Here is a 26609-nt window from a genome sequence, read left to right as displayed (position 1 = left end):
ACTCTGACATAACAGTTCGCTCAGTCAGTTTAGCAGCGAGTGAGCAGAGTCAGCAGTCTGGCGCTGTCACAGATTTCGCTCCTCCAAGCCAATCAGGAAGCAGGATCCGCTTCCTCATTGGCCGAGCTGCCGAGCAGGAGGCGGGAGGACTCGAGGAGACGCGGGGAACTGAGGAGAAGCCGCCGCTGCAGGTAAGTCTCTCTGTATTGAAAGGGGGCATGCTGGTCTCTCTGCATTGAAAGGGGGCACACTGGTCATTCTGCAATGAAAGGGGGCACACTAGTCTCTCTGCATTGAAGGGAGCACGCTGGTCATTCTGCTTTGAAAGGGGGCACGCTGGTCATTCTGCATTGAAAGGGGGCGCGCTGGTCATTCCTTATTGAAAGGGGGTGCGCTGGTCATTCCTTATTGAAAGGGGGCACGCTGGTCATTCCGCATTGAAAGGGGGCACGCTGGTCATTCCGCATTGAAAGGGGGCACGCTGGTCATTCCGCATTGAAAGGGGGCACGCTGGTCATTCCGCATTGAAAGGGGGCACGCTGGTCATTCCGCATTGAAAGGGGGCACGCTGGTCATTCAGCATTGAAAGGGGGCACGCTGGTCATTCCGCATTGAAAGGGGGCACGCTGGTCATTCAGCATTGAAAGGGGGCACGCTGGTCATTCCACATTGAAAGGGGGCACGCTGGTCATTCTGCATTGAAAGGGGGCACGCTGGACACTTAGCAGGGCAACTAATCTAGTGGAAGAGACTCGAGTGCTAAAATCCACAGGTTAGGGGGCGCAAATTACTTGCCTTGCCCCGGGTGCTCACAACCCACGCTACGCCACTGCAATATCCAAATGACTTGTCCAAGCCTACACCTGCCTATAGATTCACTCCCGTGTGACAGTGCTGGACCAATCATAAAGCTTCAGAGTAAGTCACATACTCTCCAATACCATACATCACTCCTATCAGCTGAACAAAGTGGGGGAGTGAGTAGATTCTGCTAAGGGGCTGCATGGACAAAAGTAATGGTAGCTTTAAGCTATGAAACTAATAAGTCAAATACAGAGCTCCCTCTAGTGGTTGATTGACAGAAGACTATATTTCGCAATATCAAAAATGGAAGAGCGAGCTTTTAAAAATATGAATACCACATCAAAAAATACTTTATGTAAACTTCGCAAAAGAACTCAACATAGGAGACCACTGAAAATACACTATGATTTTCTTTTAATAATACACTCCTGATATAGTTACCTGACAGATGACACTGTTTGCTCTGGTGGGGGTGTAACATAGCATCTTTCTGGGCCTTGGAGTGACTGCAGGGCTGATAGAGCTGAAATCCCAACAAAGGTGACGGAAAGAAGATGCTGGAGAAGGTGGTGGGCAAAATGTGGCTGTAAATGTGCGTAAACATCGGACGAGGAGGCATTTGGTAGACTGCACTAAACATGGTAAAAACCTAGGAAGAAGATAATTTATATTAAAAAAGCATATTGTCACATGACTACAGACACATTTAGGGTTATTTAATAAGGCAATGGAAATAGTTTACCATACCATCAAAATATCAACTTTTAGTACAACTCCAGCCAAAACTTAGTGGTGTATTTATAAAAAAATGTGCAGAGCTTTTTGTCCTTTGAAACCGTATGTACTGTATATTTCTTCTGTGTAAATGAGGCAAAATTGAATGTTAAAAGGCTACTTTATTTCCAGGTAAAATGTTATTCATTAATACAGATAAATTAATTATTAAAATACTGCAATATAGCCACTAGATGTCGCTGTACTGTATGAAAATAAATACTTGTTTACTGTGATTGTCAGCGCCATCTAGTGGCCATCATGTGGTATTTTCCTAATTTACTCTATCTGTGTGAATGAATAATTTTTGACCTGTAGGGAAAAAAGTCTAACATTTGACTTTGCCCCCATTTGAACAGAATGCATGTGAGTGAAGTTTTACAGGGCAAACAGGTCTGCAATTTTTTTCTATAAATAAGCTCTGTTATATTTGAATGCACTGGAATGTGTTACAACTATTTATACAGTGCCTTGCGAAAGTATTCGGCCCCCTTGAACTTTTTGACCTTTTGCCACATTTCAGGCTTCAAACATAAAGATATAAAACTGGAGTGCGCATGCGCGCGGGCACGGGAGAGGACATGTCCTAGCTGCGCTCCGCACACCACCGGCTACAACCCAGCAATAATTAGCGGCGGGAGCCGGCGAACTCACCCCACTAGGCTACAGTGGGTTTGCAATGAGGCGGGGGAGCACGGGTCCACCCAGGAAGAGGCAATATAAGCAGAGCAATAAGCGGGACACTCCACGGCCCGCTCCGGCCAGCAAGTCTCCTTCTCCCAAGATGGCGCCGAGCAAACAGTCCGCGCGGAGCGGCCAGGCTGCAGCCCAGGAGAAGCCTCCGGATCCGGCATCTCCACGCCGGACAACCTCTTCTCCCTTCCGGGAGGATTTGGGGGACCCCTTCTCCTCGCAGCAATCGGGACAGTCGGGGCTGAGCCCGGGCATGGCAGCGGGGTATCAGGCATCATCTCCTGCAGCCTCCTTTGGCAACCCTGCGCCATCATGTTCCCCGAGCTCCTCTTTGGATAGGAACATGGCCGAGCTGGCAGACTCCCTTTTCAGCCAACCTAGCCCCCCGAATGTGGATCCAACGCCACCCCAGGCCCCCTACTCGGGGGATGCAGTTTTGCTGGCTCGTTTCTCCACATTGTTACAACAGGAATTGTCCAAGGCTTGTGCTATAATTACAACAGACATCAAGCAGGACCTGCATAGCTTTGGTACGCGGCTGGATACTATCGAACAAAAGATGGATGGCTCTCTACAAAGGGTTAATCAGAACACTAAGATGGTAACTCAGTTACATGACAGACTGGAGGAAGCCTATTCAAAGATTGAAGATCTAGAGAACAGATCGCGCCGTTATAATGTGCGCATAAGGGGTCTTCCAGAGAAACATCAGGACCTGGAAGGAGCGGTACAGGACCTCATGAGAGACTTGATCCCCGATATTACTCCTCATCAGCTTGAGGTGGACCGGGTCCACAGGGCCCTAACTGCGCCTCGGCAGGATGGTCTTCCTCGTGATATAATCTTGAAACCGCATTACTATAAGATTAAGGAGAAGATGATGTCAGCGGCTAGAAATCGTCAGGATCTCTCCCTGTTCGGCTCTCCAATACAGCTCTTCACGGACCTGGCCCCTTCCACGGTGCAGAAGCGTCGGACCCTCAAGCCATTGTTGCAACAACTGATGAACCACCAAATCAAATATCGCTGGTCCTTTCCTTTCAGACTTTCCTTTTCCTATGGCGGCAAGAATCATTCCTTTGCTAACTTCCACGATGGGGAGTCCTTGCTGTTGGAATTGGGCCTCCTGTCTAGAGAGCCTCGCTCTCCGCCTTCGGCTGCCGGACCTGGGCGCCCCATGTCTCCGGTGTGGTCCTGTCAGGATTCTCAGGCGTCTCGGAAGAACAACCGCAAGACATGAAGAGACCTCGGGAACTGGTCCTACTTGCTCCCTTTTTGCCACTTAATATTTTTTTTTGTTTTGTTCAGTTTTTCAGTTTTAGTAAGTGCTTCCCAACCCTGTCAATCCCGGCCAATGCCGAAATTGCGGCGGCGGCTGGGTTAGGGGGGGGAAACCAGCTGTACACGGCTGTTTACAGCTTGTGGGGTGTTATATCCCCCCTTTTTGTTTTGTTTTGTTGTTTTCCCCTCTTTTTTTTTTTTTTGCTTTCTTTTTTGCACCAGCAGGACTGAACTTGGTGAAATCATTTAGTTTTGGATGTTCACAATTTTAATTTTTTCGTCCTATCTGATGTTTTCATTAACCATTGATGTCATGAGTCTCACCTCTCTGGGGGTGGCTCGGAAGTTGGTTGCCGGGTGGCCTGGCAGGGATCCTGTGGCCCCCACTTTGGGGCGTGGGGTAGGCGGGGTCGCCCGGCACCTTGGCTGTCTCCGGAATGGGGGTGTCCTCGGGAAGCGGGGTCTCCCTGCTCCTCAGCTGATCCTCCCTCCTATATGTTCTTTTTTTGGGTTGTGGCCTGGGTGTTCCCGCATGTCACTTTGGTGAACTTGCCCTTATCCCTGTGCAGTCTGCCAGACTACCATGCCACCCTTGGGCTCATCTAAATTCTCAATAATTACTCATAATGTGCAGGGATTCAATTCCCCGGTGAAGCGCACCAAGGCTTTTCTGGAATACAAACGCCAAAAAGCCGATATATTACTACTACAGGAAACGCACTTTTCCAAGACCTCAGCTCCGCGTTACCTCTCGTCCCACTTCCCACAGTTTTATCTGTCCTCGGGTCAGGAGAAGAAGAGGGGAGTAGCTATTTGTTTCTCACGTAGGGTTCTGTTCTCTCCGGTTACTGTGGTCAGGGACAGGGAGGGTAGATATCTTATGGTTGTTGGGCTGATTGATGACCAATTGGTCTCCCTTATCTCCTATTATACTCCTAATTCGGGTCAGTTGGCTTTTTTCCATGATATGCTGCGTACTTTACTCCCCAAGACTCAGGGTAGAGTAATCTTGGGGGGGGGATAGTAATCTCCCCCTGGAGCACACCTTGGACAAGTCTGTCCCGGGTAGGCCTAGATATAAGCATTTGCCCAAAAATGGACACAAACTGGCTCGCCTCCTCCACGACTGGGACCTGCTGGATCTCTGGAGGGAATATAACCCGTCCCAGAGAGACTACACATATTTTTCTCATGTACACGGTACCTACTCCAGGATAGACCATGTGTTTGCCAGTTCTGCTCTGGCTCCGCATATGTGCATGGCCAAAATTTTGTCTACTCCTTGGTCGGATCATTCGCCGGTGCTGGTGCAGCTCGAGGCCCTGTGGTCCTGGCCGGGGTCCCTCCCCGTGGCGGCTGAACGCGTCTTTGCTGACTGACCCCGGGGTCGTGGAGGAGGTGGGGCAAGATATTAAATTGTTTTTTCAGGAAAATAATACGGGGGAGACTTCCTCGATAATAACTTGGGCTGCCCATAAGGCCACAATACGCGGTAAACTGATCCAAATTGCGGCGCGTTTAAAACGTAACCGGGAGAGCACCGTCAAAACACAGGAACAGGCCCTTGCCGCTTTGCTCCAGGAGCAGAAGACGCATCCCCAGCTGGACCTCAGGGACAAGATTGATGCGGCTAGACTGGCTCTGAATCTGAGCCTCACGACACAAGCTGAGAAGTGTCTTCGATGGTCCCGCCACAGATTTTATACCATGGGTGACAAACCAACCACGCTGTTGGCGCGTAAATTGGCTCCCCGCCCTTTTATGTCGGCTCTTCCTAGGCTTCGCTTGCGGACGGGGGCGCTTTCTCGTAATCTGGACCTGCTGTCGTCCGAGTTTGCAAGGTTTTATACCAAGCTTTATCGTGAACCGGCAGCTTACGATCGGGGCCAGGCAGACGTTTTTTTCGCGGATCTCGCTATGCCTATGCTATCCCAATCCCATGCAGCATTGATGGACGGTGCGATCACGGAAGCGGAGGTGATCCAGGCTATTAAGGGCCTGCACCCCTCCAGGGCCCCTGGGCCAGACGGTTTTTCGGGAGTATATTATCGTAAATTTCAGGACTCTCTGACCCCTCACCTTTGTGCTCTCTTTAATGCTCTCCGGTCCGGCGAATCGCTTCCGCCTCAGGAAAATGTGGCATATATTCATGTCCTCCCTAAGCCGGGAAAGGATCATAGCATTTGTGATAATTATCGTCCGATATCATTGATCAACTCGGATCTGAAAATTTTAGCAAAGGTTCTGGCAGCTAGACTGGGTTCCTTTTTGGCCACATATATTCACCCTGACCAGGCCGGGTTTGTCCCGGGTCGTCAGACCTCGGACCAGACCAGGCGGGTCCTGGACATTATCTCTGCGATTCAATCGGACTGGGATGGGGGGGGAGTTCGTAAGGGTATGCTTCTTTCATTGGATATACACAAAGCCTTTGATTCCCTTTCGTGGGATTACTTGTTTGATGTTTTAGCTCGCTTTGGCTTTGGCTCCCCCTTTCTTACTTTACTACGGACCCTGTACAGCACGCCTAAGGCGATCCTAAGGTTGAAGGGCTACTGCTCGGGACCTATCCCGATACGAAGGGGCACCCGTCAGGGTTGCCCCCTCTCACCCCTCCTCTTCGTTCTAGCGCTGGAACCTCTTGCGCTAAAAATCCGGGCCTCACAGGATGTTAGGGGGTTGGTTTGTGGGGGTTCCGAACATAAGTGCGTCCTATTTGCGGACGACTTGTTGGCGGTGGTCTCCTCTCCTCTCACGACCTTGCCTAACCTGTTTGCCCTGCTGGACTCTTTCTCACTAGTGTCGGGACTGCGTGTTAACCAGGCTAAGTCGGAGGCTATGAATCTTTCTCTGGACCCTGGGACGGTGGTAACGCTACAGCACTCCTTTAAATTTTCGTGGCACTCAGATTCCCTCCCTTATTTAGGCATTAATTTGACTCCATCCCTGCACACTTTGTATGCTTAAAACTATCCACCTCTGTTTGCCCGGTTGAGGGAGGACATGGGTAGGTGGTCACTGCATCCCCCCTCATGGTTTGGCAGACTGCATTCGATTAAAATGAACGTCCTCCCGAGGGTGCTATATCTGTTTCGCACACTGCCAGTGGCTCTGCACCGGACAGATGTGCTCAAGTTTCAGGGCCAGGTCCTTTCGTTTATCTGGGGGAACAAGAGACCTAGGGTGAACAAAAAAACGCTCTATACCCCTAAATCCAGGGGAGGTCTGGGGGTGCCAGATTTGATGAAATATTTTTATGCGGCCCAGTTGGCCCAACTGATTCAATTTCACTCTCATCGGTCCCCTACGGCGTGGATGACCTTGGAGGCCAGCTCAGTACCGGGTAGTGAGGTCTCCCAAATTATGTGGTTATTGCCAAAAGACCGCCCTCCAATTCTATGCCCGACATTGTCCCACTCTCTAGCAGTCTGGGATCGGTTGTCCAGGACACATGCTTTCCGGTCTCCTCACACCCCCATGGCCCCCTTTTTGAATAATAGTGGGTTCCCCCCGGGTCTCTCCCCCAGATCATTTCTATGGTGGACGAACAAGGGCCTGATCCGCATAGCGGACCTCTGTGATCATAGGGGCTTTCTTAAGAGACAGCAGATGGTTGACAAATATGATTTACCTCAATCTGAATATTTTCGGTACACTCAAATTGATCATTATGTACGAGCTCTATCTCGCCTCTCTGACCTGACGACAATGACGCCCATAGAATATCTGTGTCGCAAATATGATAACCTACGTAGTTTTATCTCCGTGATCTATAATGTGTTATCTGACTCGCCGGTGAAACTTCCTTACATGGTCCGTTGGGAAGCCGATATCCAGGACACCTTGGAGTTAGTTGACTGGCATGTCATGGCTCAGGAGGCCTCCAGGTCTTTGATCAATACTTCCATTATAGAGGCCAACTATAAAGTTCTGCTACGCTGGTATATGGTGCCAGCTAGAATTGCCACCTTCGTACCAGGAGCATCTCCTCTGTGTTTTCGGGGCTGCGGCCAGGAGGGCTCTATGTTCCACGTCTGGTGGCTGTGCCCTAGGGTGAGACGTTTCTGGATCAGGGTGTACAATTTTGTGTACTCCCTGACACAGGTGAACCTAGTTAAATCTCCGCAACAGGCCCTCCTGGGTCAGAAAGTGGAGGCGGCCACGAGGGCACAGAGGAGGCTTATTACCTTTATTTTTACAGCAGCAAAAATTACTATTGCCAGGTCCTGGAGGTCTCCTGTGGTCCCGTTCGAGCAGCTGAGGCATAAATTGTCCTGGATCATGGTGAATGAGCTACTGTCGGCTCAGCTGGACGACAGGATGCGTAACTTCGACAGGGTTTGGGAGCCATGGCTCAGCTATCTGACGGGGCCGGCTTGAGAGAGGCCTTTGGGGTGGGGGGGGGGGCGGGGCGCGGAGCTGGGTCCACTCTTTTTCCCTTTTTCCTACTTCTTCTTTTCTCTCTTCTCTTACCTTTTTCCTTTGTCTTTTTTGTATTTTTTCTACTTATCACTGGGGGCTCCCGTACGAGGGCCTATGACTGCAAATATGTGCTCTTTTACCTGCTCAGGGAGTTACGCTTGTGTAGCATATCTTCTGTGTCTTAGTTTGTAGGTTGAGTGTGTAACCACTGTTTTCTTTTTGTTTGCCCTGGGTACTGTTACAGCTTGTTGCAGTGATGGCCTTGCCCCTACGTGGCACTCTTTGTTATTGTTCTAATGTTAATGCATAAAACTCTCAATAAAAAATTATTGAAAAAGAAAAGAAGATATAAAACTGTATTTTTTTGTGAAGAATCAACAAGTGGGACACAATCATAAAGTGGAACGAAATTTATTGGATATTTCAAACTTTTTCAACAAATAAAAAACTGAAAAATTGGGCATGCAAAATTATTCAGCCCCCTTAAGTTAATACTTTGTAGCGCCACCTTTTGCAGCGATTACAGCTGTAAGTCGCTTGGGGTATGTTTCTATCAGTTTTGCACATCGAGAGACTGAAAATTTTGCCCATTCCTCCTTGCAAAACAGTTCGAGCTCAGTGAGGTTGGATGGAGAGCGTTTGTGAACAGCAGTTTTCAGTTCTTTCCACAGATTCTCGATTGGATTCAGGTCTGGACTTTGACTTGGCCATTCTAACACCTGGATATGTTTATTTGTGAACCATTCCATTGTAGATTTTGCTTTATGTTTTGGATCATTGTCTTGTTGGAAGACAAATCTCCGTCCCAGTCTGAGGACTTTTGCAGACTCCATCAGGTTTTCTTCCAGAATGGTCCTGTATTTGGCTCCATCCATTTTCCCATCAATTTTAATCACCTTCCCTGTCCCTGCTGAAGAAAAGCAGGCCCAAACCATGATGCTGCCACCACCATGTTTGACAGTGGGGATGGTGTGTTCAGGTTGATGAGCTGTGTTGCTTTTACGCCAAACATAACGTTTTGCATTGTTGCCAAAACGTTTGATTTTTGTTTCATCTGACCAGAGCACCTTCTTCCACATGTTTGGTGTGTCTCCCAGGTGGCCTGTGGCAAACTTTAAACAACACTTTTTATGGATATCTTTAAGAAATGGCTTTCTTCTTGCCACTCTTCCATAAAGGCCAGATTTGTACAGCATACAACTGATTGTTGTCCTATGGACAGAGTCTCCCACCTCAGCTGTAGATCTCTGCAGTTCATCCTGAGTGATCATGGGCCTCTTGGCTGCATCTCTGATCAGTCTTCTCCTTGTATGAGCTGAAAGTTTAGAGGGACGGCCAGGTCTTCGTAGATTTGCAGTGGTCTGATACTCCTTCCATTTCAATATTATCGCTTGCACAGTGCTCCTTGGGATGTTTAAAGCTTGGGAAATCTTTTTGTATCCAAATCCGGCTTTAAACTCCTCCACAACAGTATCTCGGACCTGCCTGGTGTGTTCCTTGTTCTTCATGATGCTCTCTGCGCTTTAAACGGACCTCTGAGACTATCACAGTGCAGGTGCATTTATACGGAGACTTGATTACACACAGGTGGATTCTATTTATCATCATTAGTCATTTAGGTCAACATTGGATCATTCAGAAATCCTCACTGAACTTCTGGAGAGAGTTTGCTGCACTGAAAGTAAAGGGGCTGAATAATTTTGCACGCCCAATTTTTCAGTTTTTTATTTGTTAACAAAGTTTGAAATATCCAATACATTTTGTTCCACTTCATGATCGTGTCCTACTTGTTGTTGATTCTTCACAAAAAATTACAGTTTTATATCTTTATGTTTGAAGCCTAAATTGTGGAAAAAGGACGAAAAGTTCAAGGGGGGCGAATACTGTCGCAAGGGACTGTATATTTTTATTGCTACTTGTTCCTGTTGAGGAGCTCGCCGATCACTTTCTCTGGAATTGACAAGACAGGAAGTCTCCTTTACTTCATGTATGACCACCAAGACAGGAATTGGGGACACAGACAGCAATAAAAACCTAAAAGAGGTTCTAACCATTCTCTATGCTGTCTAAATTATAAAAAAAAAAAATAATAATAATAATTGTCGATAGTTGGGCTGTAATTACAGCTCCTACTAGAGACTGGTTGTTGTGGGTGACTGCATTAGGTGCTGTTATATGAGCTAAGCCAAATAATGATCATGTCTATAGTGAAAATAACCCTATAAAGAGCTATAATGACAAACAGCATGGATTATGCTGAAAAAACTGTGCATAGAGAAAAAAATGGGTACAACACACCACTTTTAAATGTCAAAACAATGTAAATTGAAAAATTCAGTCCATTGATCTATGTTGATGGTAAAGAGATAACAGTGTATGTATATCCTGTCATCAGTCCCTGTATTATATGATGAGTGATGAAGGGGGCTGTGTGTTTGCTTGTCTGTGCGAGTGAATACTTTTCACTAAAATTCTGGACCTCTTCCATTAAACAAAATGAATTGTTGTAACCTTTCTGTACTTCGTTTTGTAGTGAAATCAATACATACTGCTTCTCACAAAAGTGAGTACACCCCTCACATTTTTGTAAATATTTTATTAGATCTTTTCATGTGACAACACTGAAGAAATTACACTTTGCTACAATGTAAAGTAGTGAGTGTACAGCTTGTATAACCGTGTAAATTTGCTGTCCCCTCAAAATAACTCAACACACAGCCATTAATGTCTAAACCGCTGGCAACAAAAGTGAGTACACCCCTAAGTGAAAATGTCCAAATTGGGCCCAATTAGCCATTTTCCTTCCACTGTGTCATGTGACTCGTTAGTGTTACAAGGTCTCAGGTGTGAATGGGGAGTAGATGTGTTAAATTTGGCGTTATCGCTCTCTCTCTCCCCCATTCTGGTCACTGGAAGTTCAACTTGGGTTCTCATGGCAAAGAACTCTCTGAGGATCTGGAAAAAAGAATTGTTACTCTACATAAAGATGGCTTAGGCTATAAGAAGATTGCCAAGACCCTGAAATTGAGCTGCAGCACAGTGGCCAAGACCATACAGCGGTTTAACAGGACAGGTTCCACTCAGAACAGGCCTCGCCATGGTCAACCAAAGAAGTTGAGTGCAGGTGCTCAGCGTCATATCCAGAGGTTGTCTTTGGGAAATAGACATATGAGTGCTGCCAGCATTGCTGCAGAGGTTGAAGGGGTGGGGGGGTCAGCCTGCCAGTGCTTAGACCATACACCGCACTCTGCATAAAATTGGTCTGCATGGCTGTTGTCCCAGAAGGAAGCCTCTTCTAAAGATGATGCACAAGATGATGAACCAATCAATGGTCATAAAGTTATGTCTGATTGGTGTACACTGAACTGGACCCCGGGATATGCAGGCATATCTCTGACCAGAGTGAGATTTTTTTTTTAATATATGTGGGTATGAATATTTTTATTATTAATGTATGAATACATACTTTTCTTTGTTATTTTTTTTTATTTTAGAGATGCACCTGTGTATTGGCTGCAAAACAGGGTGATCTGCGTTGTGCCACAGGAAAAAGGTTGCCATTAATGGCTGTTGAAAAACATGCAATTTTCATTTGTCATGTGACTCAAAAACCGCAACATGGGTGCGTTTTTGCCATGTTTTTAATGCATTTTAATGGCGAGGTGTATCACACCGTAACAAACGTGCGACAGACCACTATGAAGTCATACTGTACATATAATTTAAAGGGATTTCCTCACAAAAGCACTTCAAACTATTTATTAAAAAATCGAATATAATACAAAAATAGATATATATTTTTTAAAACTGTCCATTTTGGTTTTCGGCCAAGTTCATCTTGAATTTTCGGTTTTGGTTCAGAATTTTCATTTGGGTGCACTATTTACCACTTCAGCCCCGGAAGATTTTACCCCCTTCCTGACCAGGCCCTATTTTGTGATTCGGCACTGCGTTACTTTAATGGACAATTGCGCAGTCGTGCGACGCTGTACTCAAACAACATTTACGTTGTTTTTTTCACACAAATAGAGCTTTCTTTTGGTGGTATTTGATCACCTGTGCAATTTTTATTTTTTGCACTATAAACAAAAAAAGACAATTTTGAAAAAAAAAACAATATTTTTCACATTATGCTATATGACATAACAAAAAAAATTTAAAAATCTAAATTTCTTAACATTTTAGGCCAATTTGTTTTCTGCTACATATTTTTGGTAAAAAAAAAAAAATTGCAGGAACAATGTCATTTTTATTTATTTTTTTTTTACTAGTAATGGTGGCGATCTGTGATTTTTTTGGTGGGACTGCAGACAAATCGGACCCCTAACTGACATTTTCGACACTTTTGGGGGTACCAGTGACATTACTAAAAATATGCACTGTTACTGTAATAATACCATTGGCAGGGAAGGGGTTAACCCTGTGGGTGATCAAGGGGTTAAATGTGACCCTAGGGGAGTGATTGTAACTGTGGGGGGGGGGGGGGGCATGGTTTCTGAGATGACCATAGAGTTATGTGATCCTATATAGAAGGATCACATGGGCTTTGTGATTATCCGAGGAAGAAGGACGGTCGGGACTGTTTTCTTAAAACCGCTCCTGCTGACTGTACGACCAGGACTGCCCGCACCCGAAACCTATGCATTCCACTCCCACCCGCACCCGCAATGTTTGTGTCCACTCCCACCCGCTCCGCAGACTTTATCTCAGAGCTTGTGAAAAATGCACACAAATACTCAGACTAAATATTCGTTCAAGTTAACATCCAGAATAACAGACTTTAAGCATGATTGCGTTTAAATAAGATGAAAGAACCAATGCTAAACCAAAGCACCACACATCACAAATGGGTATTTTTTTTATTAGCGTTATAAAACATTAACCGTCAAAACAAAACCGAAACTAGCGGCACCTAGTATCTAGCCTATTTTCGAAGTTCTCTGGGTTTATTTATTTAATGGTAAAGTTATTTCCTAGTTAATCGTTTGGTGCGTGTGTATGCAGTAGGCCTAGAGCCTGCGTTTAACTGGGCCTTGCTTTGCTTACTCCATATTACTATGAAGGAAAAGTATATTGCTGATTGACTGCGGTCCCAGACTGGTGCGTCTTTCTTCCAAGATCCACCCACACACACTGAATGCCCTCTCTGACAGCGCACTAGATGCGGGAATGCTCAAAATAAAACGAGCAAAATTTTGAGAGGACAGGAAAGCACTCTTTGTTGAACTTCTACCACTGAAGCACATTGTCTGGATCTGGTTTGTCCGCAAGTCGGCTGCCAAGATATTCTGCTATTTCAGCGTCGATGGGCTTTGGTGCTGAAAGGCAGGACATGTCTTCCCAGTTTGTGAATCGATCAGCATAGCTTTGCTATTTGGCTGGTGGTGGTTCATCCTGTGCTGTGGCAAGGGGGACCTGGTCAAACTTTATCTTTTGGATAATTTCTTTTGCACCTTTAAATTAGATTGTAAAAAAAAGGCATTAATTCGTAGGCTATTAAAATGAGTTTGTTAAATTGAAATTAAATAACATAATATTCAAAACAATATAGTCTATTTTAACTATTCATTCATATTACACACCTCTGATCACTTTATCTCTTGCATCTGGGCACAACATCCGTAGCAATTGCATTTTGGGAGTCAGGAACTTTGCAATTCTGTAGATCATGTGGAGGGGATTTGCTGATGTGTCACTAGTGCCCATTAGTTCTTCCAGACGTGAGGCACACACACTGGCAACTTCAGAGAGCACAGGCTCGAGGGATGCTGCTTGGCAGTGTTCAAGGAGTCTGACGTACCACGGCAGCGCAAGTGATGCGTGGGAGAGGAGTTTTTCGGACTCAAGGTCGTTAGTAGCCTCTTTAAATAACTTGAGAAACGCAACTACTTTTTTCAAACTGTTTTCATTTATCTGTGCAAAAATTTGTCATACTGGTTATTGGCCATCAACAATGTGGAGATCTTCCCATGCTGTTGCATTATTGAATCTAGCATATCGTGATTTGAATTCCACCTGGTCTCGATGGATTGTTTGAGGGATGTCTTCAAGCTGCAGTCCTGAATGTTTGAAATATTTTACCAGTTTTTTTGCAGTGGTCAACAGTTCAGACAGCTCGGGTGTCTTGGCCAACACGTCTGGGGCAAATGCGCTGGACAGGATGACGTTCAGGATATGTGCATTGCAGTTCAGCCTGGTGTACACACGCAGAGCAGCAACTATGTTGGCTCCGCGATCAGTCACGAAAGCATCACGGCCAACAAGCAGTGACTTTTCTATTCCAAATGCACCGAGTTTCTGGAACAGCAAGTTTCTATAGTTCTCTCCTGTTTTTGACATGCCGTTTTTGAATGGAGCCGCAAACAATACTCTGGAAACAAGAACAAAATCATTGTTTGTGTAGTGAATGGTGCTGGATATGAATGAAGTTTTATGGTAATCCTCAGTCCATATATCCATTGTAATGGCACACCCATACGTCTCAATGATGGGCTTTATCTCCATTGCCACAGACGACTGCAGGGCCTGTGCTTTTCCCTCAATATGTGTAGCCACATTGGTTGGATGTGGCAGAGCATCTCTCACATCAAATGTACCATATTTAGCGGCTACGTTAACAAAGTGTTGAACTATGTCAACAAAGCCTTTCCCGGTAACTAAGTCATACGGTCTAATGTCTTTGCAGCAAAGTGCGACACATTTTTCTGTAGCTTCTTTCTTAACGTGAGCATGAAATGTTTTATGGGGGAACGAGAGCTTGCTTTGACCACAGAGAACCGTGCAGGTATGTCGCCTCAGGGCAGATTTATGTCCGTTGTAAACGAACACTTTTGTACATATATCGCAACTTACGAAGTTTAACTCATGCCAATTTTTTTCAGTGACAATTGAGAATTGTTTCCAGATGTCTGACTTGCCTTGCTTTGATTTGTCAAGTAAACAGCCGCTTTAATTTTCTTGTCAACTTCTTGTGTTGACTCCATTTCTACTACACCATCCCCCGCGGGTCTCCCGCTAAATTTTCTGACCGCCCGCAGCAAAGGAAAAACCGACCACTCCTGCGAGATTTGCGCGGGTCCCACGGGAGCCCAAACCCAATGCAGCCCTGTAGTCGGCTGTGTTTACAACAGCTGACCGTCCTCACTCAGCAGGGAACGATCGTGGGTGTCAAGAGGCAATCAGAGCCGCCTGACACACGCATCGGCTTCCCCGATGAAGAGCGGGGGCAGGAGCGCGCCGCCGGCGGCGGGCGTTCGCCCCTGTGACTCCCAAGAGCGAGCGCCATTCATGTATATCAATTAATAATAAATGTGTATATTAACCCTGATGAAGGGGACATAGATTCAGAAAACACGTTGGTTCTCCTGGACCCTTTAATAAACATACCAAACTGTATTGACGTGGTATAAAATATATTTTTGGAGACAGGCACTGCGTCTCCTAAAGGAGTGGAGAGGAGAACTCTTATTCCTATTGTTTCACCAAAAGTTTTTTAAATTGTCTGTGTCCCTCTGTGGGGAGTTCCACCTTCCCATTTGGACTGGTGACCATTGTTTCCAGTATAGAAAATGATGGGAAATACTGAATAGTATGTCACAAAAACAGGAGGTGAAGAGAAATCCTCCAATGGGGACACCTATCACGGTGACAACTGTATAAGAGGGGAAATCCTATACTTTGGAGAAAATTCCTCTTACTCCTTGTTATGTCATTAAAGAGGTTGTAAACCCTCTCTTATAACTTGTACCTATAGGTAAGCCTTTAATAAGGCGTACCTATAGCTTCTGTAAATATCTCCTAAACTTGCACCATTTAGGAGATATTTACTTTTAATGCAGCTGATGACGTCATCGGCGCATGCGCTCTGAAGGAATGGCCACCCGTGCTGTTCCTTCAGAGCCCTGTGCCGTGAATGTCGTCGTGCCTCCGGCCAATCAGATGGCCGGGGGATGCGAACCAGGAGGCAGGAAGGCCGAACAGGCCGAACTGCGGGGGCTTTGTTCCAAGGTAAGCATTTCATAATGAGCTAGTATATGATGCATACTAGCTCATTATGCCTTTGTCTTACAGGGTTTTTTCACTTTTTTTTGGGGGGGGGGGGTTTACTTCTCCTTTAATACAGAAGACAAAAAGTCCTCCTGCACACAGGCATATAGATCTATGCTCCAAATATGCTGCCAGAAGTTGGCTTAAAAAAAAACGCCTCTAATCTTGTGTGAGTGTAAACTCTTTCAATAGGCTAGAATATTTATATATGCTAACCACTGGAAAAAAATTACATGCATACACCTGCATGTGCATAGCCTCATTAAAAAAACATGCAGCGAAATTCATGGGCATTATAAAAAAAAACACCACAGATCCCCTAACGGTGGCAGTTTACCTGCCCATGTGCAGGTTGGGAAATGTTCTTCTGCTTCATGCTACTAATGTAATCCAGTGGGGAGGTGTACATAAGCTTCTTCTCCAGTCTGCACTGAGCAGTGTATACAGTATGCAGTGCTGTATTCTGGCCTAGGCCAACAAGGCCCAGGCCTAGGGCGGCACTTTGCAGGGGGGCAGCAAAAAAATATTTTATTATTTGTATAATGACTATGGACTTCCTATTTATTATACAAATAAGTGAAATAATCCTATAATTACAATCAGCGACAGGAAACACAAAAAGAGTAATCTTACTAGTCCCGTGACATAAAGCTGTACTAATGGGCACTGATAGGCTGCACTGGTGGCCACTGATGAGGCCACACTGATATGCTTCACTGATGGGCAGTAAAGAGGCAGCACTAATAAGGCTGCACTGATGAGGCTGAACTTATGGGAACTGATGAAGCTATCCTGATGGGCACTGATAGACTGTAGTTATGGTCTGTGGTATACAGATGACAGAGTGGGTCATAAACAGGAAGGGGTGGGTCATATTTAAATTAGGGGGTGCACAAGTTTAGTCAGGCCTAGGGCAGCACAAAACCTAAATACACCACTGACAGTATGTACATGTCACAGAGTAGAATTTGGATCACACAAGATCAGCCACGGCTGGTCAGGGAGAGAAGCAATAGGACACAATAAATTAATATACAGGTGCATCTCAAAAAATTAGAATATCATCAAAAAGTTCATTTATTTCAGAAATTCAATTCAAAAAGTCAAACTCATATATTTTATATAGATGCTTTACACAGTGATATATTTCAAGCATTTCTTTTAATTTTGATGATTAAGACTTACAGCTAGTGAAGACCCAAAATTCTGTATCTCAGAAAATTCTAATATTACATAAGACCAATAAAAAAAAAAAAAAAAAAAAATAGATTTTTAATAAAGAGATGTTGGCTTACTAAAAAGTATGTCCATGTACAGTATAGTATGCACTCAATACTTGGTCAGGGCTCTTTATGCATGAATTACTGCATCAATGTGGCGTGGTGATCAACCTGTGGCACTGCTGAAGTGTTATGGAAGCCCATGTTTATTTAATAGCAGCTTTCAGCTCATCTGCATTGTTGGGTCTGGTGTCTCATCTTCCTCTTGACAATATCCTCACAGATTCTTTAAGTGGTTTAGGTCAGGTGAGTTTGCTGGCCAATCAAGCACAGTGATACCATGATCATTAACCACTTCTGGACCAGAAGGATTTCCCCCCTAATGACCAGGCCATTTTTTGCGATTTGGTACTGCGTTATTTTATCGGACAATTGCGCGGTCGTGCAATGCTGTACCTAAATAAAATTGGTGTCTTTTTTTCCCCACAAATAGAGCTTTCTTTTGGTGGTATTTGATCACTTGTGCGATTTCTATTTTTTGTGTTATAAAAAAAAAAAAGAGCAACAGTTCTGAAAAAAAAAAAAAAAAAAACAATATTTTTCACTTTCTGCTATAAAACATTCTACAAAAAAAATTAAAAATCTTTTTTTTTTATCCTTTTAGGCCAATTTCTATTCTGTATATTTTTGATAAAAATAATCCCAATAAGCGTATTTTGATTGGTTTGCGCAAAAGTTATTGCGTCTACAAACTAGGGAAAAGATTTATGTCATTTTTATTTTTTTTTACTAGTAAAGGCGGAGATCTGCAATTTTTAGCGGGACTGCGACATTGCGGCAGACAGATCGAACACCTGACATTTTTGACACTTTTGGGGGGACCAGTGACATTACTACAGTAATCAGTGCTAAAAATATGCACTGTTACTGTAATAATGACACTGGCAGGGAAGGGGTTAACTTAGGGCTGATCAAAGGGTTAAGTGTGGGCCTAGGAGAGTGTTTTTTAACTATATGGGGGTGGGACTTGTGAAATTAACACAGAGACCTGTGATCCTAAATAGGAGGATCACAGGCGCTCTGTGATCATTTCAGAGAGAACGGTCTGCTGTGTTTACAACAGCAGACCATCGTTCTCTCTCAGCGGGGAGCGATCACGTGTGCCCGGCGGCAATCAGTGCCGCCGATCCCATGGATCGGCATCCCCGCTGCCTAATGGGGGCCGGTGCGCTCAACCCCCAGGACAGCTCCTGTGAACCGCCGTACAGGTACGCCGATTTGCACAGCTGAGCCAGCCTGCAGCAGAATATATGCAGCGGGAGGGGGGTGGGTGGCACTCGGTTAAACCGGGTATTGGTACGTTTGGCAGTGTGGGCAGATGCCAAATCCTGTTGGGAAATGAAATCAGCATCTTCATAAAGCTGGTGAGCAGAGGGAAGCACGAAGTGCTCTAGAATTTCCTGGTAGAGGGCTGCGCTGACTTTGGACTGGATAAAACAGTGGACCAACACCAGCAGATGACATGGCTCCCCAAATCATCACTGCCTATGGAAACTTCACACTGGACCTCATGAAATTTGGATTCTGTGCCTCTCCACTCTTCCTCCAGATTCTGGGACCTTGATTTCCAAATGAAATGCTACATTTTCCACAGTCCGTGATGATTTGGGGAGCCATGTCATCTGCTGGGGTTGGTCCACTGTTTTATCAAGTCCAAAGTCAATGCAGCCCTCTAGCAGGAAGTTCTAGAGCACTTCTGCTGACAAGCTTTTATGGGCATGCTGATTTAATTTCCAAGTAGGACTTGTCATGGTATCACTGTGCTTGATTGGCCAGCAAACTCGCCTGACCAAAACCCCATAAAGAATCTGTGGGGTATTGTCAAGAGAAAGCTGAGAGACACCAGACCCAACAATGCAGATGAGCTGAAAGCTACTATCAAAGCAACCCGGGCTTCCATAACACCTCAGCGGTGCCAACGGTTGATCGCCTCCATACTACGCCGCATTGATGCAGTAATTCATGCAAAAGGAGCCCTGACCAAGTATTGAGTGCCCACTATACTGTACATGGACATACTATTCAGTAAGCTAACATTTCTGTATTAAAAATCCTTTGTTTTTATTGGTCATATGTAATATTAAAATTTTCTGAGAAACTGAATTTTGGGTTTTCAGTAGCTGTAAGCCATAATTATCAAAATTAAAAGAAAGAAATGCTTGAAATATATCACTCTGTGTGTAAAGCATCTATATAAAATATGATTTTCACTTTTTGAATTGAATTACTGAAATAAATTAACTTTTTGATGGTATTCTAATTTTATGAGATGTACCTGTATAATAATATGAATATTTTTCTTTTCTCCTGAAAAAAAAAAAACTGTTCCAGAGGCTTCTACAGTGCCCTTCTACCCTCTTTCTCCAAAGGGAAAATAAGAATGATTACACAAGGTGATGATTCATGTTTAGGACATTATCCTTATCACATTGGTTAAGCTAAAGCAATTTGATTTTTGATTATAGATTTATACTAGATTCACAGTCACCTTAAAAAAGCCAATGTTTCAGATCTTTCTCAAAGTCATTTTAGCTTTAGTGGAATTTTTCAATCGCTTTGGCGGTAAAAAGAAGCCTGAAAAGCGCACGAAAAATGCTTCCCATTAAAATCAATGAATGATTTCACACTGAAGCTGAGTGCTGGCAGTGTGTTGAAAAAAAAAAAAATCCAGCATGCAGCATCTTTGAAGCATGTTTGGAGAGCTTAAAAAAGTGCCTCAAAAATGCCTCTCTCCATTGAAATGAATGGGAAGCGCCTAAAAATGTTTTTTGAGTCACATGTCCCTTAAAAAGCGCACCGCAAATGCCTCAAAAGCTTCTGAAAAGTGCACCAAAAGCGCTCAGTGTTTTATGGGCAGTTTAGAAAGACCTCAGTGTAAAAGGGCTCTAAGAATGGACCGTGAACAGTCCAAAAATAAATTTGGCTGAATGCCATTTTTTAAATTGCAGTGAAAAGAGTTATAACCTCTAACTGAGCCTCGTTGGAGAAATTTTAGGATTGAGGTCCTATTTAAAATAATGCAAAAATAAAGCAAAAGATAAGATTTATTTGAACTTACGGTCTAAAAACAGTGGTGGTCAACTTCATACAGGGGGATTCCAGTGCAGTCTCTGACATCACCAAAGGGCCGTATTTAATATTCAGTAAATGCAATGCTGAAGAATGTTGTCAAACACTGCACACTTGCAACAGAAGATGGTCAAAGATCAAAGGCATGCTAACAAGAAATGGTCATAGACTACAGGCATGCTGCAAGAGATGGTAAGACACTACAGAAATGCTACAGGGGATGGTGAAAGAACTGATATGAGTTGTTGGAGATTGGGGACATGCTTCAGGTACAGTCATAGATTCGCCAAGTTATGATGAATTGCATTTTGCGTGAAACACGTTAACAACTGCTGTTTCCTGTTATCTTGGTACCTGGAACTGTGATGTTTTTGTAACATGGTATATGTGCAATAAAATTTGGATTCTCCGACCATTGGAGTGCGGTCAACCTTCCTTCTTTGCATTCTTACAGTCATAGGCTGCAAACACATTACATAAGACTGCTAGTGATCGCTCCCTTTAAATCCCCTTTAAATTAAAGCTTCAACATTTGTGCTTTCTATAGACCACATGTGTCAAGCACAAGGCCCGTGGGTCGAATCCTGCCCTCCAGGCCATTCCATGTGGCCATCTCACCCAGGGGTTGGGGTGGAAGTGAGATGCAACATAAGATTCCTGCACACTGTGCATAGCAAACTCCTAAACCCTGTACTATGTATGTAGCGCACCTCGGAACTCTGCACTTTGTACGTAGCGCACCTCTAAACTTTGCAATCTGTACATAGCACATCCCTGAACTTTGCACTCTATAAATAGCACACCCCTGAACCCTGCACTCAGTACGTAGCACACCCCTGAATCCTGCACTCTGTGTGTAGCGCACCCCTAAACTCCACACAATGCAGTCCTGGTATTTATTGCCCCATTAGGATTCTCCCACTGCTTGCAATTTGGCAACACCCATCGTTCAATGCGGTTCGGTGGAGTGCGTGGTTGAGTTCCTGCACCCATTCTCTGAGAAAAAAAGCCCTGCATAAATTTATATAGTCTTACAGATAAAACTGGCCCTTTGAGGACAACCATAATGCTGATGTGGCCCACAATGAAATTGAGATGGACACTCCTGCTTTAGACCTTTAAAATTACTTGTACCACATTTGTTATTCCTCTCATATTCATTATAAAAGCCCAGAGGAAAAAAAAGCATAAAAAGGGGAAATGAATGAATAACCAAAAAAAGTAAGATAATGTGAGAGAAATAAACCAAACCATTTAATCACTGGAAGACAATCTATAGAATATTTTCTCTTTACCGGCCTAAGTAGGCACTTAGAGCCACAGGCTGAGCACTGAAGGTCTAAAGGACATTAAACATTTCAGTTTGCTTAAAGTGTAATACACCAAGGGATGTGTTGGAAGTGAAATATTAATTTATTAATAACACAACATCCTTGGCATAGAATATTAAAGTCTGACCTTCCTCAACGAAAAGAATGATGCACTATGAACAGCAGCCTCTCTCATACAGTTTACCACGAAACCATTAAAATAATTCAAGAGTCTTACGGAACCCCTGCTAAAAATTAGTTATGCCTGTATTGTGGGTGATTTGAACTTTCAAAAATGGAAATTTCAGAGGAGTATATTGTGTGCCCGTTTATCTGTGATGTTGAATTGAATCCAGCCTGGAGAAAGGGCACCACTTAAGGGGTTGGAGTGACTGTTTTGCTGCAGTTTTACCACAGAGGAACCCTTTAAATATTATGAGTCTCAGAGCATACCTGTTAAAAATTATTTTTACAAATGATGGTACATTAACATGATCAATAAGTTGGATATATAATAACAAGGAATAAAGAATGTGGCATTCGTAGCATCTATGATACTCAGATTGGATCAATTTTTTTTTTACACTCCCTCTCCACTGCACAACTTTACTTTTGGAAATATGAATCATGAAATTAAACAAATATTAATGGCAAGACAAGAAACATAGGAAAAACTGTAGTGGCCTTTTACATTGGCGGTCATTGGAAAAATGCCTCCCTATTTGGTCACTGGCATGCCACTTTACATGGGTGGCCAACATAAAAATGCTCTGTTACCTTTTTGGTCAATGGAAAAGTGCCCTCTTACATTATGAACCCGAGGAAAAGTTTCCATTGATATTGGTGGTCAGTAGGATAACTATATTTCATTGGTGGAATATGGCAGTGGAAGGATTGCCCCTTACATGGGTTATGATCTGCAGAATAACCATGTTACATTGGTGGCCAGTAGAAATATGCTCTATTACCTGATTATGTGACCAATGGAAAAGTGCCCTCTTACATTAGTAATCTCAGAAAAAGTTTCCCTTGATATTGAAGGGCAGAAGAAGGAATGCCCCCTTACAAGGGTAGTTTGTAGAATAACCAAATTACATTTGTGGACAATAGGATAACCATATTACATTGGTGGTAAGTTAAAGGAATGCCCTGTATATGAGTGATCTAAAGATAACCAAGTTACATTGGTGTTTAGGGGAAGAAATGCCGCCCTTACAAGGGTAATTTGTAGAATAACCTAGTTACATTGTGGACAGTAGGATAACCATATTACATTGGTGGTAAGTGGAAGGAATGCCCTTTACATTGATGATCAGTAGGATAACAAAGTTATATTAGTGGTAAATGGAACTAATACCCCCAACATACATGATCTGTAGGATAACCAATGTATATTGATGGTAAGTGGAAGTCATATCCCTAACATGGATGATCAATAGGATAACCAAGTTACATTGGTGGTCCGTGGAAGGAATGCCTCTTACATTAGTGGTCAGAAAAAGTGAAGCTTGATACTTTATTTACTGTTCAAGGAGACCCTAGAAGTATCCTGCTTGAGAAAGGCGAATTTAGACTAATTGAATTATACTCCAAACAGTTGTTTGTATTGATAACATTTTGTAAGAATGACTATCTGTAGAGAATGATTTCCCAGCACATCAGAAACCACTTCAGTCAGTAACTCCATCGTCCTATCAATCTTCAGCTATCAGTTTTGTATCTTGAACTTTGCTTGTGTTCATCACATTTTTTTATCAAATCTGTAAACTTAGTCAGTATGAACTACTTCTGCATACACACAGCTAGACAAAGTTATCAGACACATCCCTGTGAAATAATCAGCATGAGTGATTTTTAAGCATTAACAAGACAAAGACTTTGACAAAACCCTCTATATTTTGGGCAAACCTTCACTTACCTGTCTGCAGTCTTGTTCTGATCCTGCTTTAGGGCACTAGCCTAGAATATGTCATCCAATCAGGTTTCAGTTTATGAGATCCTGGTTATCTGGAGATGTAAAGCTACAAATCCCTGTACAACAAAATAATCTGAAGGGATTTAGATACAATATTTTAAAAGACACCCACAGCCCACGGAGGTGTGAGCTGAGACTGCTTCTCTTCTCCACCTGAATTCTCTTTCCAAGGTACAATTTCTCTTCTCAATCATTCACTAGCAAGCTGAAAACTATTTTTCAAAAACTTCAAAGGCGCTCTTCAGTCAATTAGAGGGAAGTGTGATTGAGCACCAAGATTAAATTACTGAGTAAATATTCATCTTTAATGCATCCATAGCGTTGACCCAGAAAAGAGCTGTCACTGGGTGGATTTGCTCAGTAAATGTACTGAAGACCTTCATGATTGTAAGATACATTTTAACATTTGTAAATCTAGGTATACTCCAACCAGATGAAAATGTTGCATTTAAATCCATGTGAAACAGCCTACTTGCTTCTAATATTCACCATGACCTTTATTTTCTAAAGCTGGTTGTCCTGCTCACAAAATCCCTATTCTGTAGCTGTCAGATCAGATTCTTATTTTGAGAATTGCTGTTAAGGTGAGCTAATTAAAATTTGAGATGTGTGTTCCAAGCCCCACCAATCACAGCATAGAATCATGTGATAAGAGCTTGCATTCTACCAAGAAACAAAGCAAAGGGCCTGTAATATACAAAGCAATTGACATGTCCCCGCACATGGCCCAAAGTAAAAGGGAGCAGTAGGAATTGCCAGCAGGGTGGCATGTCTTAACACATAGATAAGAACATATGTCATCAGCACACCATGAATTGGTAATCAATGGCCCAAATGTTTTATTGAGATAGAAGTTATATTGTTGGAAAGAAAGGTGCCCACATCCCTAATCTAATGCATATAGGCACAACCCTCTAAGTGGGAGTACACAATTGTATAAAAGAATATCAACAACTTTGTAAGTACATGTTAAAATTGTATGAAAGTTAAAAAGGAAGCAATGATGTGGTCATAATGAAGGTTAAGTACATTACACCAGGAAACCACACAACTCTGTCGGCTATAACATCATGCTTACAGAAATACCCAACGCATTTCAAACTTTATGCTTTACAATCTTCTTCAGGGGTAGGTGGTTGTCAAATATATCCTTCCCAGTGGGTATGGTACAAGGCATGGATGACCACATCAATTAAAATCACCAAGGAACCGTTTGATGTTGCCTACTGTCAGAAGTCCACCCAAGAGAGGGAGAAGGGGAAGTGCTTCTTTTCCACTGGGGACCCCCAGTAAGGTCAAGGTCCCCTCTAAACCTATAGTTTAGAACAAGAATATCTTCTCAGAGGTGATGTGGCTAGCCAGTTAGGCCAAAAAGATGATTAAAGTTAGAGTGTCTCAAAAGGGTGAATGAGGTAATAGGCTATACACCAAAGAACCTGAAGTCTAGTGGGATTGTGGCAGTCCCCAAATTGGACTGGGTACACTGCTGCTTACAGTGGTGTCCATAAAAATGGTTGATTATGGGGGGCGTGGCCTGGAGCGGAATGCAGTAGGAAGCAAGTGAACAGAGCTCCGCCGCCTGATCATCCTTTACCCTTAAAATCCTGCACCCCAAGCTCCGGTTTCGGGTCCACCACATCATACCTGTGACCCTGCACCCCTTGTGACATGTCGCCGCTGAAGAAACCGACCGATACACTGGCAAAACTTGACAAATACCGCCGGCAGGACAAAGACAACTCCTCCCAAGATGGCGCTGAGGGCGGAGGGGAGGGCAGCGGGAGCTGACACTGTCCATGTGTTGGATGCGATCTCCCTTTGCCAGGCATTTCTGATGGCCGAAATAGAGGAGGTCAAGGTGGACATCTCCCTGAATCACCAGGACCAACAGAAGTTGTGGGACTGGGTCGCAGAGACCGAACATAGGATCAGTGGTGTGGAGGATTCCCTGCCCCCCCTGCAGCATACCTCTGACCATCTCCAGCTCTAGGTGAGCCAGCTATTGCTTAAACAAGATGACATGGAAAATAGACTGAGGCGCTGCAATGTCCGGCTGATAGGCCTGCCGGAGGGGGCAGAGGGAAGGGATCCTGCAGATTTTCTGGAGCGCCTCCTGATCGACACCTATGGGCGTGAGGCCTTCTCCCCCACATTCACAGTGGAACGTGCCCACCATCTATCGGGCAGACACCCACCTCAGGGAGCACCCCCCCGCACCTTCATCGCCAAGTTACTCAATTATAGAGATAGAGACACCATCCTTAGGCTGGACAGAGAGAAGGGCAATATTCCTTTTGGGAATGGCAGGATTGCGATCTTCCATGACTTCTCTGCTGAAGTGCAAAAGAAGCACAAAACCTTTCTTGAAGCCAAACGCAGGCTCCGCATCAAGCATATTAAATACGCTATGTTATTTCCTGCTCGCCTGCGGGTTGAGGGTGAGGACAGAGTCCATTTCTTCGATGACCCTAAAGCTGCTATTTCGTGGATGGAATGCCTAGAAACTCGGAGCTGAACTCTCTATATGCTTCTTTTCTACTACCTGCGGTTTGCTGCACTGTCTTGAATACATCTTGCTTGGCCACTCTCTACTGGGCGCATACATACTGTGCCCCTGATCGGATGACCCATGTGACTGCCCGCATACTGGATTGGACTTCCTGCCTTGCATCCTGCACGGTTTGCCTGCCTCCTTTTCTTCTTGCCTGGTCTGGAAGAGAACCTTGCCCTTCTCCCGCCTTTTTTTGGTTTCTTCCCTCTTATTTTCCTTACTTCTCCTTTTTCCTCCCCCTTTCCCTTGCTTTTTCCTCACTCTTATCCAAATTCTCTACTCTCTCCTTTGTGGATCTGAATGGGATGCTGGATGCTAATACCCCCTTTATGGCTGGTAGGCTCTGGCCCTCTCTTCTTCTCCTTTTTTTCTCTTTCTTCTCTGGGCGATGGGATTAAAAGGTC

The 26609-nt window shown here is 44.1% G+C and overlaps 1 protein-coding gene across 1 annotated transcript in view; it reads right to left on the bottom strand.

The window, feature by feature from the left end:
- LOC309558631 (uncharacterized protein) overlaps positions 1-23679 on the bottom strand; it is a gene marked incomplete at its 3' end in the record, with an annotated part of 38547 nt that extends 14868 nt beyond the window's left edge. The window contains exons 1-2 of the mRNA XM_082261697.1: positions 23598-23679; positions 1246-1453 (exon numbers count right to left, since the gene is read on the bottom strand). Coding sequence (XP_082117823.1) covers positions 1246-1444 — 199 coding nt within the window. The 5' untranslated portion in view covers positions 1445-1453; positions 23598-23679. The remainder of the gene's footprint in view (positions 1-1245; positions 1454-23597) is intronic.
- Positions 23680-26609: the final 2930 nt, after the last annotated feature.

The sequence above is a fragment of the Pelophylax lessonae genome (genome assembly GCF_965119305.1).
Source record: "Pelophylax lessonae genome assembly, chromosome: 6".
NCBI lineage: Eukaryota > Metazoa > Chordata > Amphibia > Anura > Ranidae > Pelophylax > Pelophylax lessonae.
Note: the sequence above shows the minus strand (reverse complement) of the source record. Positions and strands in the feature narration are given on the sequence as shown.